The following is a 19,349-nucleotide window of genomic DNA, read 5'->3' on the forward strand; positions in this document are numbered from 1 at the left end:
GATCATCAGCCTATTGACTTTCACTCACACACATGGGAAATCAATTGATATTGTTCACTGGGCAGAAATACTGCAATGATAGTAGTAAGTGTGCCTTAACTATGTGCTACTCTTTAACACACTAATTGCTTCACGTGTGTTATCTCTTTAAATTCTTCTGTCAACACCGTGAAAACCTACTACTATCTCCATTTTACGGATGATACAACTAGTAAGCTGCAGAGCATTGCCATTTGAACCCAGGCGGTTTAGCTCCAAAGGCAGCCTTAAACATTAAGTAACATATTTCAAATGCGCTTGCCTAAGCACAAAAAAGCAGAGGTAACGTGCAAAAACCAAAAACGAGCTGTTTGAAGGTGATAGAATTTGATACATTCTCTTTTTTCCCCATTTTTTTTGCTATAGTTCTTTTACGCTATAAATTCAAGAACAAAACAAAAATGTAGACAATCAAAACTATCACATTTGATTCCATTATCTCTGTTCTCTGTAGCCTTCCTAGAGTTCTCATTTCGCTTCTAGGTTTTGGTTAACATCTTCATCCCCAATGTCAGTCTCTCAAGATGTTTTCCTTCTAAGCCAGGTCTGAGTCCTCAAAGTATTCTTGGCCACTCAGCCTTCCACTCCGGCTCGCTGGAGGTTGTGTTTTGCGTGTGTGTGTGTGTTTTACTGCGTTTGCTTCCCCTTTTCCTTGGCAAACTTCACATTGCGGACACCGAAACGAAACGCTGGAGTTTGGGAAAGGGCGAGGAGGATGTCTCGACAGTGTTTACTAGGCCTTCAGCGCTGTCCCTGAGCCCTGCCCCCAGCTCCGAAAAGAAAAGCTTCCAGGAAATGTCCTTGTTATCACTTCCCCGTCGGGCTGGGGGCTGGGAGCGGGCCGTCCCCTCCGCCCCCGGCTCGGCTGCTCCGCGGGCGCGCTCGCTCGCAGGCGCCGCCGCGCCGCAGTTTTCAGACAGCGGCGCTCCAGTCGCAGCCCCGCGGCACGCCGAGCGCAAGGGTCCCCGCCGCGACGCTCCACCGTCCCCGCCCGCGCCTCCGCGCGCTTCGCCATGAGGGTCCTGGGTGGGCGCTCTGGGGCGCTGCTGGCGTGCCTCGCCCTAGTGCTTCCCGTCTTGGAGGCGAACTGTGAGTAATTAATAGCGTCTTGTCTTCTTCTCGCAGCATTGCCAACTGAACTCCGAGCCCTGCTGGGAGGATTTTCTTTTCTAGGGCTGCAGCCTCCTAGAAAGTTTCCAGCAAGTGCTTCCATCATCCGTGGATCTAGCGGGCAGTTTAATGGTGGAGGCAGGGTCAATAGTCACCCTGCTCTGGGAATCAAGTGTTGCCCAACAGGACAGATTCTAGAACACGAGTGATACTAAATATCAATGAAGGAATTAGAACACGTACCCATTTGCCCCAAACAGTTGAAGTTCCCAGTCATAGGACAAGGATGAGCACATTACAGTATAAAAGTAGAGGAAAGTCAGCCCACTCTGTCTTCTCTTTGTACTAGCTCCTGTCCCCAACCAGCACCCCCTGCTGCAACCTACCTCCGCTCTGCAGTGCCTGGACTTTGAGCTTGGTTTCCTTATCTCAACATTGACACACGAATTATTTGGGGATGAGTGCGGGTTTGCGTAGCAGTACGGAGATGTCATTTTTTTAACCTTGAAATCAAAAGGACTGTTAAATATTGTAGTTCTCAGATAATTTCGTACTGAGGATTTTTGACGGAGTGCCACTGATCTGAGGTCGTCGCATGAGTTCTTTGTACTTTTATCTTTGTGTTTCCTGTTCTTTATGTTCCCATGCCTGGATTCAAAGCAGGATATTGAGTTCTCTCTCTCTCTCTCTCTCTCTCTCTCTCTCTATATATATATATATGGATATCAAGGCATTTAGTACATCTTAGTTGTCAATTAGTTTGTTCTTTAAAGGTTAAGCATGCTCACTGGTGAAAAATGCTTACTTGTGCTATGTTTTATTCTCAGGAAATGGCATGGGAGAGATAAACTCTGAATTACACCATAGCTTTTAGATTGGTTAAAGCTCCAATGTAAACTTTCCAAAGATGACAATGTCAGGAGACTTAAGTAGGAATTTACTAACATTCTACTAGGTTTATTAGTTTTTATTGGTTACAGATCAGGATGAATGAGGTGTTTTAAAATTCTAATTTAAAGGCTAAAACAACATTTGTTGATTTTATATTAAAGATGCACAATAGCAGAATTTCAACATACAAACCTCTATCATTAAGCCTATATATAGACCACATACACTAACTCATTAGGTATATCAAACAAGTATTTGTCTGATAACCAGTGTTTTTATTTTTTAAAATATTTAGTTGTTTATTACACACCTGCACTTCTGACCTAGTATACTATGAACATTATATTATGTATATTTAAATGAGTTTTTAAAGGATAAAGTCAAAATAAATCTGAACAGTAGCACTGGTGTTTTCTTTCTGTACCTTAATGAATTATCTTGCACACGCTCCTGGAATGCAATCATTCCATTTTGGAAGTCACTAAAATATTCTACCAGAATGAAATGAAAGTTCATGAAAGTGAACACCAACAAAAAAACACTGAAGAGAGAAAAGAACATTTGGAAATGGAGAGAAAAAATAATCACAGAGGGGATAATTAAAACATGAAAAACTACTGGGTCTAAATAACTGGTAAATTGTAATCAATATGAAAAGACTAACATAGGAAATAATGTGAACATCACAGGGCAAGATGTTGGGAATAACACTTAAACATATGGAGTATGCTCTCATCACAGAAAGGTTTTTATTGACCCCTACACAGACTGAGACAGCTTCCCTATTGGGAAATATGATTTTAGAGTGTACAAGTGAAGCCAACAAAATACAGAGAATGCATCCTCCAGAGCCAACCATGACCTTCCCATCCATGGGAGCCTAGAGTACATTTCCACTGATAATCATTTATGGACTGGACGGCCATGCATTGTCCTCTCAGGGGTCTGCTTGTTGAACTCTGTACCAGAGAACAAGGTTGTTAATTGTGCTTACAGAGAAATATATGGGTAAATACATAAAACATGATAAGCAGAGAGAAGAAAAAGGCACACATGGCTTGCTACACGTACTGCTTGTCACCACAGGAATTTGCTAAGCCCTTTCTTTTTGTAGAGATTGTTACATGTTCATGGAATCTAGGCAGAGTTAAAAAGTGATGTGTGTGTCTATGTGTATTATACAGAGATAATCAAACCATACATATGGAGAAATCTTGTTATATATAGACACTGATAGTGTATATAACTTAGTTCTTTAATTCTAGTTTAATTGGATTAAAAATCATTTCTGGTTTACTGATGAGAAAACCGAGATACAGATGGAATGTGTTTACTCCCTAAGATGGTAAATTTGAGATAGAATTAGAATTCCAAATATTTGGTTTATTGTTTAGTCCATAGAAATACAGTCACTATTGAAAGAAAAAGTTTAAAAATCACAGCTTTAGGTTTGAGAGAGTTGAGAAATCATCCAGTTCAACTTTTTTGCAATTGTTCAGAGATGTGAACTGACTTTTCACACATGCTTGTATCTATATCTGTATCTATATGTATATGTGTATATATCTATCTATAGATTTAAAAATTATACTGTCTATATATTGTATACCACACTAAAGGCTGTGTGAAGAAAAATAGAAGAAAGGGGATGTCCCCTTTGGCTGTGCTAATTTGGCCCTTTCCAGACTTCCACTTCTGCTTAGGTGCAGTCTACCCTTGACATTACTGACTCATATTTTCCTTCTCTTTTTTGCTTTCCTCTTTCTGGAGAGATTTTATCAAGCTTATGTTAGAGTTGGGGTTGGTGCTGGAAGAGTTAGAGACGATATCTGATGTACAGCATCATCATCATCAACAACATCATCATCAACAGCAACAACAACACGCTATGCTGTATTCTCTTGCCATTAATCCTATCTAGGATATACAGTCATGCTTTTCATAATAGACCTTTTCTGTCCACCAAGTTCAATATCCTCTTTAATAGCTAAATGATCTATATGCATATTTAAACTTTCAAAATACTGTGAGAAAAAATATGAGAAGCCTGATAATACATATATTAATCTTTAGCTACAAGCAACAGTAAAGACTCTTGCTAACTAAAGCAGAAAGAAAGAAAGAAAAAGAAAGGAAGGGAGAAAGAAAGGAAGGAAGGAAGAAAGGAAGGAAGAAAAAAAGAGGAAGTAAGAAAGAAAAATAGAGGAAAAGGAAAGCTGAGTGGATTTATTGGAAGACCTACTTAATGGCATGTTGAATAACCAGGCCTAGGGAAGCCAGGGACTTGGGCATTTAGGTGATCTATATAGTGGGAACTCATGTGCTCACTATGTGAGGAGCTGCCATCAGATGACTCAGTTCTAACTGCCTTCTAGTTCTGTGCATACCTGTTCATGATTGAATCTCTTAGAAGGGGGAGCCTGATTATTTTGGCTTAGCTTGTTTCTGGAGTCCTGTGGTTGACAGCTCAGTAGAATCAGGTGGAGTGCCAGAAGGACAGCTCCCACAAAGGAATGGATCTTGGGAAGGAAGCAGAAACAAGAGAAGTCTACACATTCCAATTACTGGCTGTACAACATACACACATGCCCTTCTTTCCATGAACACCATTTGAAAAACATTTCAAATATAATGCAGATATTTCTAATATAATGCAAATAACTAATGTACAACAGAAAGGACCTCCTCTTCAAGAGATTCCAGTCACCACACTCAGAGAGGAAGGCTCAAGGCTACCATTTCCTAGTTTAGTATCACCAGATGATGTCCTTGCCTCCTCTAGTTCTGTCACAATTCTGTGTCAATGTGCTGTGCTCTATGGATGAAATGATACATTGTAGTATACCAACACATCCTATATTCCAGAAAATAATTTTAAAAAGACAAGCAAGGGAATACAGGTACTGGCTTTAGGGCTTGCCTGTCTCTCTTGGTTTGAAGCTAGAGCTGGTATTTATGACTTCTTCCTTCACTACCGAATTCATATGTCCCCTGCTTTTAGGCAGTTCCTCATGTTTGATCTTTTTGTCTACTCAATGAGATGTACCACACCCTTATTCAGGAAGAACCTGAGCCCTGTTTTTCCCACCTATGGATGATTGTATCCACCTCTTCTTTACAATTTCTATTGTGTATAGTAGTCATCCTGGAGAGGCAACACTTCTAACCCTGATTTGTATGTGGCAACTACACTATTTTGCCTTGATTATTGTCATTCCAGCATAGTTCTCTCTTTTTTTCCAACAGGAGTAAAGAACTTGAAATGGCTACATAGCAGTCTTAGCTTCTAATTCAGTGGAAAATATGTTAGGTGCATATTGTGAGAAGAACCACAACTGACAATCATTAAGTGGGCCATTCTGCCCCCTTTTATAATTAAGAACCTACCTGATATGGGGCTATCCACTTGGAACACAAATATTCTCAGCTCTGGGGCAATTCTTGCCCAAACTTCCTTGTTTCTAGGCCTAAGATCTAACTCTTTACAGGTCTCTGAACAACTGGACAGACCAGTTGTAACTATTGAGAAAGTAGCAAAGATTCTGATCTCTGATAATTTCTCATTCTAAGCAAAATGGACAATGAGAAATAACTGCTTATCTGTCCGCCCCTTGTGAAGGTTTTATTTCTCCTGTGCTCTTCAGGATCACCCTTGAGAGAGGCTGTAGTTCATTTCTGGCTGTAGCTTTGTAGCATGTCTACCTCTGGCTCATGTTGGTACATCACACTGAGGTATCTTTTCCTTTTCATTCTTGGTTGTAGGCCTTTCCTCATGAGTCCATAAAGGGAGGTGGAGGGAGAGGGAGGGAAAGAAGTCAGGAGAATGAGAAACTGGCCCAGGCCACTTAGTGGTGCTTTAGGCTCATCCCATTCATACCATTTGAACATTTCACAATTGAACTGTGTCTCAAGAGTACCCTGATGTCCTATGGACCATTTAAGCCCAATTAGATCTGATGAGTTACTGGCTCGGCTACATGACAGACTGTTTGAAATGAACTTTGAACTAGCTAGAGAGCATTCTCTTATTCTGGTTTCCACCTGCACTTGGCAGCTTTTGGACTCATAGTAAAAAGCTCAGAGTAGAACATCTAAAAGTGGAATATGCCTCAAAAATAAGAGGTCCATCAAAATCTATTCTTCCATCTTAGTAATGGACAGCCAGGTATATAACAACTTGTTTCTCACTTGAGCAGGAATATTCCGACATGACCAGATTTTTTTTTTGTTTTTTGCGGTACTCGGGCCTCTCACTGTTGTGGCCTCTCCCGTTGCGGAGCACAGGCTCCGGACGCGCAGGCTCAGCAGCCATGGCTCACGGGCCCAGCCGCTCCGCGGCATGTGAGATCTTCCCGGACCGGGGCACGAACCCATGTCCCCTGTATCGGCAGGCGGACTCTCAACCACTGCGCCACCAGGGAAGCCCGACATGACCAGATTTTTGCTGAAAATAGTTCAGTGCTCTTAGGCCTGGGGAAGGAATGAGAAGGAATCACAGTTTTAAGATTGAGTCTGATTGGGCCTATAGTTTCAGGACAGAACTCCCTTTATCAACTGAGCCCCATAATCCTCAATTCTGAACAGCATACCTTAGATCTTAGGTGTTTTGATCTTAGATCTTAGGCATCTAATAATGAATAAAGTTTTGAGAGTCTCTTTCCTTAGTGCAGTTACCCAGTACATTTATTTTGCTTTGGAGAAAACTAGGAGAAAAGTTTACAGATGCTTCCTCAAGGGCGTCTTTCTTCTCCTTCATTCAAGAGGTTCTGTATTCATCCACTAATTCGACTGGTAATTAAGGCGAGGTGGTGATTTCTTTGTATTGTGACTATACAACCTCTATTTGCTAACCCAGAGAGTCTGGGGTGAAAAACTCAGTGAAGAATTTGTGGGTTGTCTTTCCATCTAATTTTGGGGGAGCTTTGCCTGTTAATCCTTTCTCCAAGATTTGATCACTGACTTTGATTCAGGTCAGTACAGGCTGCTACCTAAGCTCAGCCACCCAGGTTCCTCCCATCCCACCTGAGATCTGGGAGCCCATTTTCATTGCAGCCCCTCCCAGCAAGATTTCCTACCTAGGGAGAACAGCCAGTACAATGCTTTTTAAAAATTCTGGTGATTTCCTCAATAACCTATGATAGTCATGAAAATATATTCTTTTCTTCTGTTAGGGAGTAGGGTGGATAAGTGAGGAGGTGAACAGGTAGGAGTCACATGAACAATTCAAGCCAGAACATCTGACTCCTATTCTTTCTTTGATATTATGTCAGGGAATGTCTGGCATTTCAGTGTTTTTCAGTGTGTGCCAAGATTTTGTCTGTGATAGCATTAGCTAACCAAACCAGCTGTTAGAACTGAAGCTGGGGCTCTAGCTAGCACATGGAACAAAATTAGCAATATTAATACATTCAACCTAATTCAAAATCATATATGCCTTGAGTATTAGTTTTCTATTGTTGCGTAACAAGTTACCACAAACTTAGCATCTTAAAACAACACAATTTATTATCTCACAGGTTCATAGGTCAGAAGTCCAGGCACAAGTTCAGGGAGCTGCTCCAGGTTCTCACATGGATAAAATCAAGGGGTCCACCAGAGCCGAGATCTCATTTGAAGCTTGGAATCTTCTTCCAAACTCACGGATTATTGACAGAATTCTGTTTCTGGCAGCTGTAGGACTCAGGCCCTCAGCTGCTGAAGGCACCCACAATTCCCACCATGTGATCCTCTCCACAAAATGGCGGTTTGCTTCTATAAAATCAGTAGGAGGCATCTGCGGCTGATTTTTGTCTCTTCTATTTCTGAAGTCTGAACCTGGTGTACAAGGCTCATGATCTGGAAGCTTCCAAATCTTTTCCTCCAAATGAGCTTTCCCTGCCCCTCTTCTGGAAAATGGTCCTTCTCTGTCCTCTCTCCCTTGTGGTCTTTCCATATGCCAGTCCTCCTTTCCTGACGCGCAGGCTCAGTGGCCATGGCTCACGGGCCCAGCCGCTCCGCGGCATGTGGGATCCTCCCGGACCGGGGCACGAACCCGCGTCCCCTGCATTAGCAGGCGGACTCTCAACCACTGCGCCACCGGAGAAGCCCAGTCCTTCCTTTTGAAAGACTCTTTCTCTTTATTGTCCTCCCCAACCATACCAGGTGATCTGTCCTTAGCTTTCTTAGACTTTAGGATATTTTATAAGATTTTGTTCCTTTTTTTTTGGATCATGGATTGATGTGTGATAAAGGTTTCTAAGGTCTTTACTTCCCCATTTATATTATAGGGTAATTTAGAAAATTGATATTTTCTTGGTGCTATTCTCTAATATTTAAATATATTTAGGGCTTTTTTTTCATTCTTTTGCTTTATTGTTTATTTTATTCAAGGTATAAGCTGAAGTACTCTGTCTTATCTATGTGTTTTATGCTTTCACTAGAACTCTCTTATTTTTAGAATTAATAAAGGAGAAAATTAGCACATTATTGAATATAGGCATTAGTTTAAATTTTTCATAATCTTATGTTAATTAGGGTAAGATATGTTATGGTGTGATAACACTTTAATCCACAAATCTTCAAATTAGTCTCCAAATCACTGAATCTCAGTGACTTAGTAAAATAAGAGTTTATTTTTTAGTCATGTAAAGTTCAATGTGGTTTGTGTAAATCTCTTACATCTCTAGTTGTACCATCTGGAACACATGGCATCCAATGTCCCCACAAGAAAGGAAAGAAATGGAGGAGGCATATTTGTTCTTTTTTAAATTTTTTTAACATCTTTATTGGAATATAATTGCTTTACAATGGTGTGTTAATTTCTGCTTTATAACAAAGTGAATCAGCTATACATATACATATATCCCCATATCTCCTCCCTCTTGCATCTCCCTCCCACCCTCCCTATCCCACCCCTCCCTCTAGGTGGTCACAAAGCCCTGAGCTGATCTCCCTGTGCTATGCGGCTGCTTCCCACTATCTGTTTTACATTTGGTAGTGTATATATGCCCATGCCACTCTCTCACTTCGTCCCAGCTTACCCTTCCCCCTCCCAGTGTCCCCAAGTCCACATCTGCATCTTTATTCCTGTCCTGCCCCTAGGTTCTTCAGAGACATTTTTTTTTTTTTTAGATTCCATATATATGTGTTAGCATACGGTATTTGTTTTTCTCTTTCTGGCTTACTTCACTCTGTATGGCATACTCTAGGTCCATCCACCTCAGTACAAATAACTCAGTTTCGTACTTGCTCTTAACCATCTTAGCGTGGAAGTAACAAAACTCACATCTGCTTCCAATGCAAGGAAGCACATGGAATATTTGGTCAGCATTGTCTCTGTTACAAACATTTTTCTTCCAAGGTTAAGATTACTGTTTCTTCCTCTAAGAGAAGCACAACTACTTGTTGCCCATTTAACCCTTTGGTGATGTATATTACACAGTGTAAGGTTGCTTTAACTACCTGAATAAAATTTGTGATAGAGAGAGAGCATAATTAACATGCCTACGAACAGACCAGCCGATGACTTAGTATAATGACATTAAGTTGGTTATTAATGTGGCAGCTTGAAAAACATATTGTAGCAGTTGATATTGAAATTATTCCTATGGTGAGAACGGTTATTGTTTTAGAAATTGCCTTGAAAATGGCTTTAGATTTAGAAAGTAAAGTCCACAAAACATGGTCTATAGCTTTACTATTCAAGTGTAGCCCATGGACCAGCAGCAGCATTACCCGGGAGTTTATTAGAAATGAAGTATCTCTGACCCCACTTCAGACCTACTGACTCAGCATACGCATTTTAACAAGACTCTCAGGTAATTCCTACACTTCGAGTTTGAATCATTCTGGTCTGTAAGGCCATAGCAGAGAAGATAGATAAATGATTCTGCATAAGAAGTGAACAGAAATTTGCAGGGGTGGTAGTAGACAGTGGCCAGGGACAGAGAAGGGGAGAGGATGTCAGAGAAGGGAGGAAAGAAGCTGAGCCCCATGGCAGGAGAACGCAGCTGTAGGGAACGTCTTCAGTAAAAACTTATTAGATGTGAGGGTAACAGAGGACCTTTAGGAACTGGGGTTTCTAAGGCTAACTTTAAAGTGCAAACGTTGCTTTAATTTTTTAATGTTGCAGTTTTGTTTTTTCTAAACGCAATAAATTGTTATTAGGTCCAGTATGGGGAAAACCCCTTCATTTATATTACATTGTTCCAAATATAGAAATTGAAATCTCCAGGCTTGAGGGAAAATAAAATAAGGATAATTTATCCACATAGATTCTGAGTCTTTCTATGGAGGAGTGGTAACACGAACCGGCTCTTACTGGTTCTAGGACATTAGCATAATTCTTCTTAGTCCTCTGGTCCATTTTTTGGAATGGACTTTAAAAGGACACATTCAAGAACACTGGCTTTTAAATCTCCATAAAAATGGTAAAATTGTAACTTCTTGCAATTATATGATATCTTCCATCTTTCAAAACAGCATATTTGGTATTTTCTCATTGAGTTTCACAGCTATTCCGTGATGTACCTTCCCGACTTTAGGAAAACATTACGTTTTCTCTGCCTCTGTTTAAAGTTATCACCCACTCTTTCTCTTCCTATTCTCATTTGCTCTTCTTGAAGAAATAGTTTATTCTGGAGGTCTCCTCTCTTCTCACCCTCCCACTGTATTGGGGACTGAGAATGTTAATGGTGATCCTATTGTTAAACCAACTGTATACATTTTAGCTCTCATCCTAAATAATAGTAATTATTATTAATAACTTCTTTGCAACATTTGACACTTGAAACTTATCCTTTTGAAATTGACCTCCTTTTATGTCTATAAGCATTATCTTCAAATTTTCTTTCTCTCTCTGCATATGTATGTGTTACTAATTCTATTTCTGTCGTTTTGATGATCTCTCCTTTTCCGTAAATGTTAGAGTTTCCTAGGGTTCCATTTGACCTTCTGTCCTTTTTGGACATCATTCCTCAACTTAAACTACCAGCTATATCCTACTATCTCCTTACATTTTTAAACCATTCAAGTAATCCACGCTTAATATAATGTGCTAAAAAAATGCATCTGTAGTTTCACTAGCAAGAGACCTATGCTTTATATTCTTCTAAGCCCCTTTGTCTGTGTATATACGTTCTTAGAAATTAAAATATATAAGCGAAAGAATGGAATTTTGCTCTACATATTATTTGTAACTTGATATTTCATCTAAAAATGATGATTGTTTTTATATCAATAAATTAAAATCTATGTCACACTTTAAAGTAGATTTATAATTTTCCTTTATATATGTTCATCATAATATATTTAACTAAAATCATATTTTTGGACATTTAAATTATTTCCAATGTTATGTCCATGTTCATTTCCTCAGTTTAATGTCCTAGCGATTGAACTGTTAGCTGAATATCTAAAGAGTGTGCCTATTTTTTTTTTTTAAACTGGTGCAAAATCTTACTCTCAAATGTAATGAAAAATTCTAAAAATATCTACCCAGGGGAAAAACACAATATCAATAACAAAATACAGGAAACATCCAAAGGGAAAAATCATCTTGGCCTGTGGTAGACAGCCTCCAAGGTGGCCCCCAATTACTGTTTTTTTTTTTAATTGTATTGAAGTACAGTTGATTTACAATGTTGTGTTAGTTTCTGGTTTACAGCAAAGTGATTCAGCTATATATACATATATATACATTTTCTCTCATATTCTTTTCCATTTTGGTTTATTACAGGATATTGAATACAGTTCCCTGTGCTGTACAGTAGGACCTCGTTTTTTTATCCATCCTATATATAACAGTTTGAGTGCACCTATTTTGAAGGTTTTAGACACATGTTGTTAGATTTCCCTTGGGAATCTGATTTTAAAAGTAGATTTTAAGTGTCTGATTCCTCTCATCTTTGCCAACATTGGATATTAACTTTTAAAATCTTTGTCAGTGTGATAGGAATGAAAAAGGGCTGACTTTTTGGGGGGTGGGGAGTAGTCCATTCTATTTTTCAGTTCATCCATTAAGTTTTTTTTTTTTTCTTTTTTTGCGGTACGCGGGCCTCTCACTGTTGTGGCCTCTCTCGTGGCTCCAGACGCTCAGGCTCAGCGGCCATGGCTCACGGGCCCAGCAGCTCCGCGGCATCTTCCCGGACCGGGGCACAAACCTGTGTCCCCTGCATCGGCAGGCAGACTCTCAACCACTACGCCACCAGGGAAGCCCCATCCATTAAGTTTTTTATTTTGAAATCATATTTTAGTTCTCTAATTCTTTTCCATAGCATACTTTTGTTTTATGGATGCCAGGTTGTCTCAATTTATTTAGGATATTAGTTATATATTTTTTAAAGTTATCTTCTGTGTCTTCAATTACCTTTATTTCCTTTGGAGTCTGTATGTTCCTCTTGACCTTCTCTTTCATGTTATTAATTTTATGCAAATATCTACTGATTTTTAGCTGTTATTTCATATTTTTTGAAGACAGTCCTAAGTTGATTAGATTGACTAGGTAGCTGGCTTAGGGTTCTACTGTGGTTGTTGAGGTCTATTTTTCTAACAGGACATTGCTTTTGGGAAACTTGTTATCAGTCCTAGGTAACTGGGCAGGCTTCTCTTTAGGACACTTTGTGGGAATTGGTCGAGGGCAATTGTCAAGGTAAGGAGGACATTGACTCTTTGAAAATAACTCTTTCTAGTTGTGCTACTAACCTTCTCCCACATGGTATGTGTTAAATGCACCTTTCCTTATTACTTGTTTTCTATTCCTCGACTCCTTATCCCAATCATTTTCTCTCCTTTCCTAAGTTATCATTTTACTCCATTGTTATTTAGACTGTGTCTTATGGCCTTTTAGAAAGTCAGCAGGGAGTTCTGAAAGGCTGGTAGAAATTATATTGCATTATAAACTCCTACTCGATGCTTTACGAATATTCCAAATAATCTCATTTCCAGATCAGCACTTAAAAAATAGTAATATCCTAAGAGTCAAAAGGGAAGCCATTAAGATCTAGAGTCTTTCTAAGCCTCTCAGCGTGCTTCAGACTTGCTTATTGGGGAGATCTGGGAGATGTTGCAGGAAGTGGGGTATTGCAGAATTAGGCCAGCTCTCTTATTGTTGCCTTTTGCTTTTCCAAACGTAAATACAGACACAGGCCAGTGAACTAATTATATTAATTGATGCCACCCTAACAAAATAGGTCAAATAGAACAAAAACAAGACATTTACTGTGCTGTAACCTCTTGCTACGTGACATCGAATCAGATAGTGTTTTGGTGTCCTGATGTGTAGGAGATAAAAAAGACAAAGCAAGCTGACTACATGAATATCTTGTTGCACATCCTAAAAAGAGACCTCCCATTGTAGCCTCAGAAAGTGTAGCCAGTGTGCAGTGTAGGGTCTAGAGAAGAAAAGACAGGGCTCTAGAAATTTCCTCTTCAGACCTTACCAAAATCTGAACTCTGAATTCCTTCAAAAGAAGTACCTTAATTTATCACTTACCAAGAACAAACACATGACATAACAGAAATGGACAATGCAGTTTTTTTCTGGGTAGTAAGCTGCCTGTTCTATCTTTTGGGTAGACGTATTTGTTGTTTTGGAAGGAATAACTATTGAATAAAATGTACTGCTTTCTCTCTCTACGGCTAAAGCAAAGGTTTAATCTTTGGGGAGAATTGGTTAGAGTGTTTGATTTACTCTTTTTTTTCCCCTAGACTAGGGGCTGTAAATTAGTTAAAATTAAATCTTCAAGTAAGGAGAGGTCCGTTTCACTTCTGTTGTGGCTGAACAGTTCAAGCATTGTTTCCCTATCCATTCATTGATCTGTTCCAGAATGGGGGTCAATGGTCACATTTTTTAATGACACTGGCTTTCCTACTTCTAAATAAATGCCAACCCTCATCCTTTCTAATCCAAATGTTATAGAACTCACCTTTATTTGTGCAACATATAATTCACAGGTTATATCCTCTTTTTGTTTCCCAGATTTAAACCTATGCAGACCTACCTCTTATGATATTTGATTCTCTTAAATTATTTCTCATCAGCCTATTTATTGCTTAGTCCTCTTGAAGGACAAAGGCATGGTTCACCTTTACAGAATACTTTTTCTAAAGTTTTTCTAACCCTTAATATAATAATATGAGAAGAAACAGTTGCTTAGCAGCATAGTCCTCAGTACTAAACAAAATGTGAAATGTAGAGGAGTGCAGTAGGTAGTATATTAGATCTCTTTTAAAAAAATAAACTTTACTTTTAAAAGATTGAAGTATAACATACATACAGACATCGCATTTATTTCTGAAGGCTAACACAAGCTTTTCTTAAAGTTGGTAATAAGTATGTAGGCTGATGAATGCCTAATTAAAAATCTATTTTGATTTTTTCTTAGTCCTTGCAAACTTCACATTTTTTAATATCCCTCCTCAATTATAAATCTTCTGTGGTATAAATCTTTATGATAAAAATGAAAGATTTTATACTTAATTAATATGTGATTATTTAAAATAAAAATCCCATCATTATTAACTAATGGTTTTCCTATATCATGGGATTCTATTTTTATCAGTCTTTTTGTAAGCAAAACATGCCATTTCAACAGTTGAGACATAGGAGGCATGTCTCAAAGTATTATCTAATTGTTCTATTTGTACATTGAATGCCATTTTCCCTGACCCCATCCTACAGTGAAGAAGAAACAAAGATTCAAACACTCTGCCAAGCCAAATCCTAGCCTAAAATTCCCTTCTCAGACACATTCTTTTAGGGACAGTTTTTCATTCTTGGGATGCCAAATAACAAGGGCCAAAAGAGAGACAGAAAGCAGAATTTAAAAAGAGAAGAGCTCTTGGAGGGAGGAATGTGAGAACCATCTTTGCAAAGACAAGAGAGCAGAATGGAAGAGATTCAGAGGATGAACTATTCTAAAGCTTAGACCTCCTCCTCTTAGACCCACATCTGACTGATCAGTTTTGGACAACCTGCAGCTGTGTGGCCCTGACCCCTCTGAACAGAGGGTGGCAAGCTTGGACAACTAAGTGGGAAAGGGGCTTTTAACATTTTTCATTAATCCTTGACCAAGGTCGAAATGAATTGAACTGTGAGGGAATTTTCCTGTGAGTAGAGGCAATGCTAACCCCACTATCCTTATGACAGATGCTTAAGTGAAGTACCAACAACAATAAATTACTTTCTGTTATATAGTCAAATTTATGTTGGAAAAAAAATTGATCCCCACAGAAAATATTGAAGGGAACATGTGAAGGCTGTGAAGACAATTTCAAAAAAGAATTCTAGTTAATGTTTGCATAATGGTTTATGTTATTGACTTAATTGTTCAACTTCTATGGTCACTGTTCAGATTGTTAAAAAAATCAAGCAGATTCAGTCATATTTCTAATCTTGAAAGACTCATAACTAAACATTATAACCTAAAATTTGAATCTGAGTGTAACACTTTTCAAGCACATAGTTGTGTTTTCACAAGGACTTTCTTGAAAAACTTCTTGATCTAAAGAAGTGAAACAAATAATTAGAGACAATGTGGTAATGTAGAAAGAGAATGGGTTTTGGAGGCAGGCTTGATTGACTGTTCTCAGTTGTGTGAACTTGGTAAGATTAAACTCAACTTCTCTGAGTTTCAGTTAATTCATGTGTATAACAGTTGTGATAGGATTAATAGGAGATAATGCAAAAAGAGCATTTATGTGCTTATGGTGCCATAGTTATTATTATGATAAATTATGGAACTTTTTAGACATTCCTGCATGTCAGCAGGGTAGATATTTTTGGGCAGATTGACTTTGAGCCAGCTGATAGAAACACTTTGGAACATATATTTGTCTCATCCTACAGTTCTGTAGTTCTTAGCTTGGATCTGTGATATCACGTTTGTATCTTTTTGACAAGGAATAGTAGACTCCTTTGGAAGCACACTCTGTTAGATGGATGGATCTTTTTTATAAAGGACAGTAAATGTCTTATTTAAGATACCAAACATGTCCACTACACAACCACGTAATTTATTTTTTTAGATCAAGTACATTGTGAGCATTTAAGTGGCAGAATACATAGAAGAAAGAGTGTTGGACTAGGAGGATGGGTACATTTAAATTCCTGTCCCAATAGCACAACTTTGTAGCTCTATGACCTTGATAAAACCATGTAACCTCTTTTAGCTCCAATTTCTTCAGTAGAAAAATGGGGATGATAATTCTGTCCTGTAATATATTTCATTATTTATGTGAGGATCAAATGAAATCATTAATATGCACTTTGAAAATTTTTAAGTATCATGCCAATTGGAAGTATTATTGAGGTGAGCCCAGATGAACTAAAACATAAACGTTCAAATTCAGGCAAAATTTATTTAGACAAAATTATTTTTTAAATTATTAGCTTCATTATCCTTTAGGTCAGAGGTGTAACAATTTTCATTTTTAATATTCCTCTTATCATCTGAGACAGTGAAACTTCTGGGTAATAAGCTGCCTGTTCTGTCTTTTGGGTAGACGTATTTGTTGTTTTGGAAGGAATCACTCTTGAATAAAATGTACTCTCTTTTTTGAAAAACAGCAGCAAATAGTAATGGATGGTTGCAGTTCTGAGCATTGGGATGCCTGTGATCTAAGTTGTACTTTTGCTATTTATTAGCTTTATAACTTAGAGCAAATATCTTGACCTTGAAATATTGAGGTCATCTCATTTTCATCATCTCTGAAATAATGGAGGTTACTTTGTTTCCTTCTAGTTTTATAAATGTATGTGAGCATTCCTTTAAACCACACCTTGGTTCTCCCTGGACAATTGAGAACTTCCCCAAACATGAATATAGGATGTGTTATTACAGCTGGTCTGTGTCCTGCAGTGGGGGTCCTTATAGGGAAAGAGATATTCCTAAATATTAATTTTAACCTCTGCATTCTAAAACTTATTATTCTGTAAGGAAGAAATGCCAAGGAGTGATGATTATGTTTTGTTTTCCAACAGCATTTGACCTTGATTATTTTATTATTGTATCAAAATATTTATCTTTAATACAAAGTGTTATTGTTTTTTCAGAAAGACTCACATATTTGCTTTGAAGTTCAGAAGGGCCAAGTTTTTGCTATATTTATTATCAAGTAGCATGTTTAAAACTATTTCAAATAAATGAGATAATTGCAATGTCAGACCCTTTCATTGTTGATTGGGCTACCATTTATCAGTTAGCAATACACTTGGCAGATGGCATGCTCACAGAATAACATCTTTTTTTTTTTTTGCTGTACGCGGGCCTCTCACTGTTGTGGCCTCTCCCGTTGCGGAGCACAGGCTCCGGACGCGGAGGCTCAGCGGCCATGGCTCATGGGCCCAGCCGCTCCGCGGCATGTGGGATCTTCCCGGACCGGGGCACGAACCCGTGTCCCCTGCATCGGCAGGCGGACTCTCAACCACTGTGCCACCAGGGAAGCCCCCAGTATATGTACTTTTAATTTTCAGATACTACCAAATTACCTTCAAATAATACCTATCAGTTTATATTCCTATCACCATTGTACAAGAATACTTGTTTCCACTTACACTCACCAATACTTGATATTATCTGTCTTTTAAATTTTTGCAAATCTATTAGGCAAAAATCCAATTGCTTTTAAAAATTGTGTTAAACATCTTTTCACATGTTTATTGGCTACTTTAATTTTTCTCTGTAGTGATGTGTAAATGGTATTGCTTTATTTATATTTTATTTATATTATTTATTTTGTTTTTAACCTTGCACACATTCCTGTATTGGTTGGCATATTGTTGTATTACTTTTCCTTTAATTTGCAAAAGTTGTTTATAAATTCTGGATGTAATTTTTTCTGTTATATATGATGGAAATATTTTCCTGCAATCTGTTGCTTGATGTTGAACTTTGTTATTTTTATCATCGTTTGTCAACTACTTGCAATTTTTTATATACTCAAAGTTACTGATTTTTTCTCTTCTGTATTTTGTGCTTTGCACAAGGTCTTCCTTTTGCCATGGAATTTTGTTTTCTTGTTTGTATAAATAACCAGGTGTTTTAGCCTATCAAGTTTCTTTCAAATAGCTGATTGGACTGTACTCCTGCATTTCTCTTTCTCCACAGAGATCACACAAGTTTTCCATTAAAACTGAGAAAGTTTGTTACTCTAGCTTTAAAGATGCTGTGGCTATGACTTTATAGCCATTTCAGCATGATGCTTTTACCAATGTAGTCATAACGAGGTAAACATTAAATTATTGTTTGGTATGTTTGACCTCAAGCATAAGCTTGAATAATTTGCGTAGATCATTAGACAAACGCTGTAGCTACACACCAAACCGCTCTTTGAGTTGTTAAGCAAAGTGCTTATGTATCCATGTGTTTTCCTCAGTTCAACCCTACTGAGGCAGACATAACTTTAATTTTTATTTATTTAATAAATTTATTTATTTATTTATTTTTGGCTGCATTGGATATTCGCTGCTGTGCGCGGGCTTTTTCTAGTTGCGGCGAGTGAGGGCCCCTCTTCGTTTTGGTGCGGGGGCTTCTCATTGTAGTGGCTTCTCTTGTTGAGGAGCACAGGCTCTAGGTGTGTGGGCTTCAGCAGTTGCAGCACACGGGCTCAGTAGTTATGGCTTGTGGGCTCTAGAGCGCAGGCTCAGTAGTTGTGGCACATGTTCTTAGTTACTCCGTGGCATGTGGGATCTTCCCAGACCAGGGCTCGAACCCATGCCCCCTGCATTGGCAGGTGGATTCTTAACCACTGCGCCACGAGGGAAGTCCTGAGGCAGGCATAACTTTAAATAGCATACTAAGTTTAAATGGCATACAATTTACCGGCAGAGAATGATTTATATAATATATCATTGCTTAATATAATATTTTAGGTGGAGAAATGAAAGATTTGTTCATGTAAACTGTTTTTGTTTTTCTTCAGTTTTGTCGAAGCAACATGCTTCACAAGTCCTGGTTAGGAAAAGACGTGCAAATTCTTTGATTGAAGAAACAAAAAAGGGTAATCTTGAAAGAGAATGCATTGAAGAACTATGCAATAAAGAAGAAGCCAGGGAGGTCTTTGAAAATGACCCTGAAACGGTAAGAATTCATGAAAAGTGGTAAGTTAGCATACCTAGACATACAGTTACAGACGGAATGTTTGCAGCTTGAGTCTGTGTTCCCTTGTGTTTCTTTTTAAAGTTAATGATTGTGTATATCACCTTCCACATGTACCCACTGAAGCGTTTCAGGAGGAATTACCTTCAAAGGAAAGTGGGCTTGTTAGGGAGACACTATGCCAAAACCAATGTGCTCTGACCAAACTATAATTCAACTGTACCTAATTATCAC

The 19,349-nt window shown here is 38.4% G+C and overlaps 1 protein-coding gene across 1 annotated transcript in view; it reads left to right on the top strand.

Annotated features, from left to right (window-relative positions):
- Positions 1-848: 848 nt before the first annotated feature.
- Positions 849-19,349, top strand: part of PROS1 (protein S) — a 57,509-nt gene continuing 39,008 nt past the window's right edge. The window contains exons 1-2 of the mRNA XM_065876527.1: positions 849-1,128; positions 18,940-19,097. Coding sequence (XP_065732599.1) covers positions 1,053-1,128; positions 18,940-19,097 — 234 coding nt within the window. The 5' untranslated portion in view covers positions 849-1,052. The remainder of the gene's footprint in view (positions 1,129-18,939; positions 19,098-19,349) is intronic.

This window comes from Phocoena phocoena, chromosome 4, assembly GCF_963924675.1.
Source record: "Phocoena phocoena chromosome 4, mPhoPho1.1, whole genome shotgun sequence".
NCBI lineage: Eukaryota > Metazoa > Chordata > Mammalia > Artiodactyla > Phocoenidae > Phocoena > Phocoena phocoena.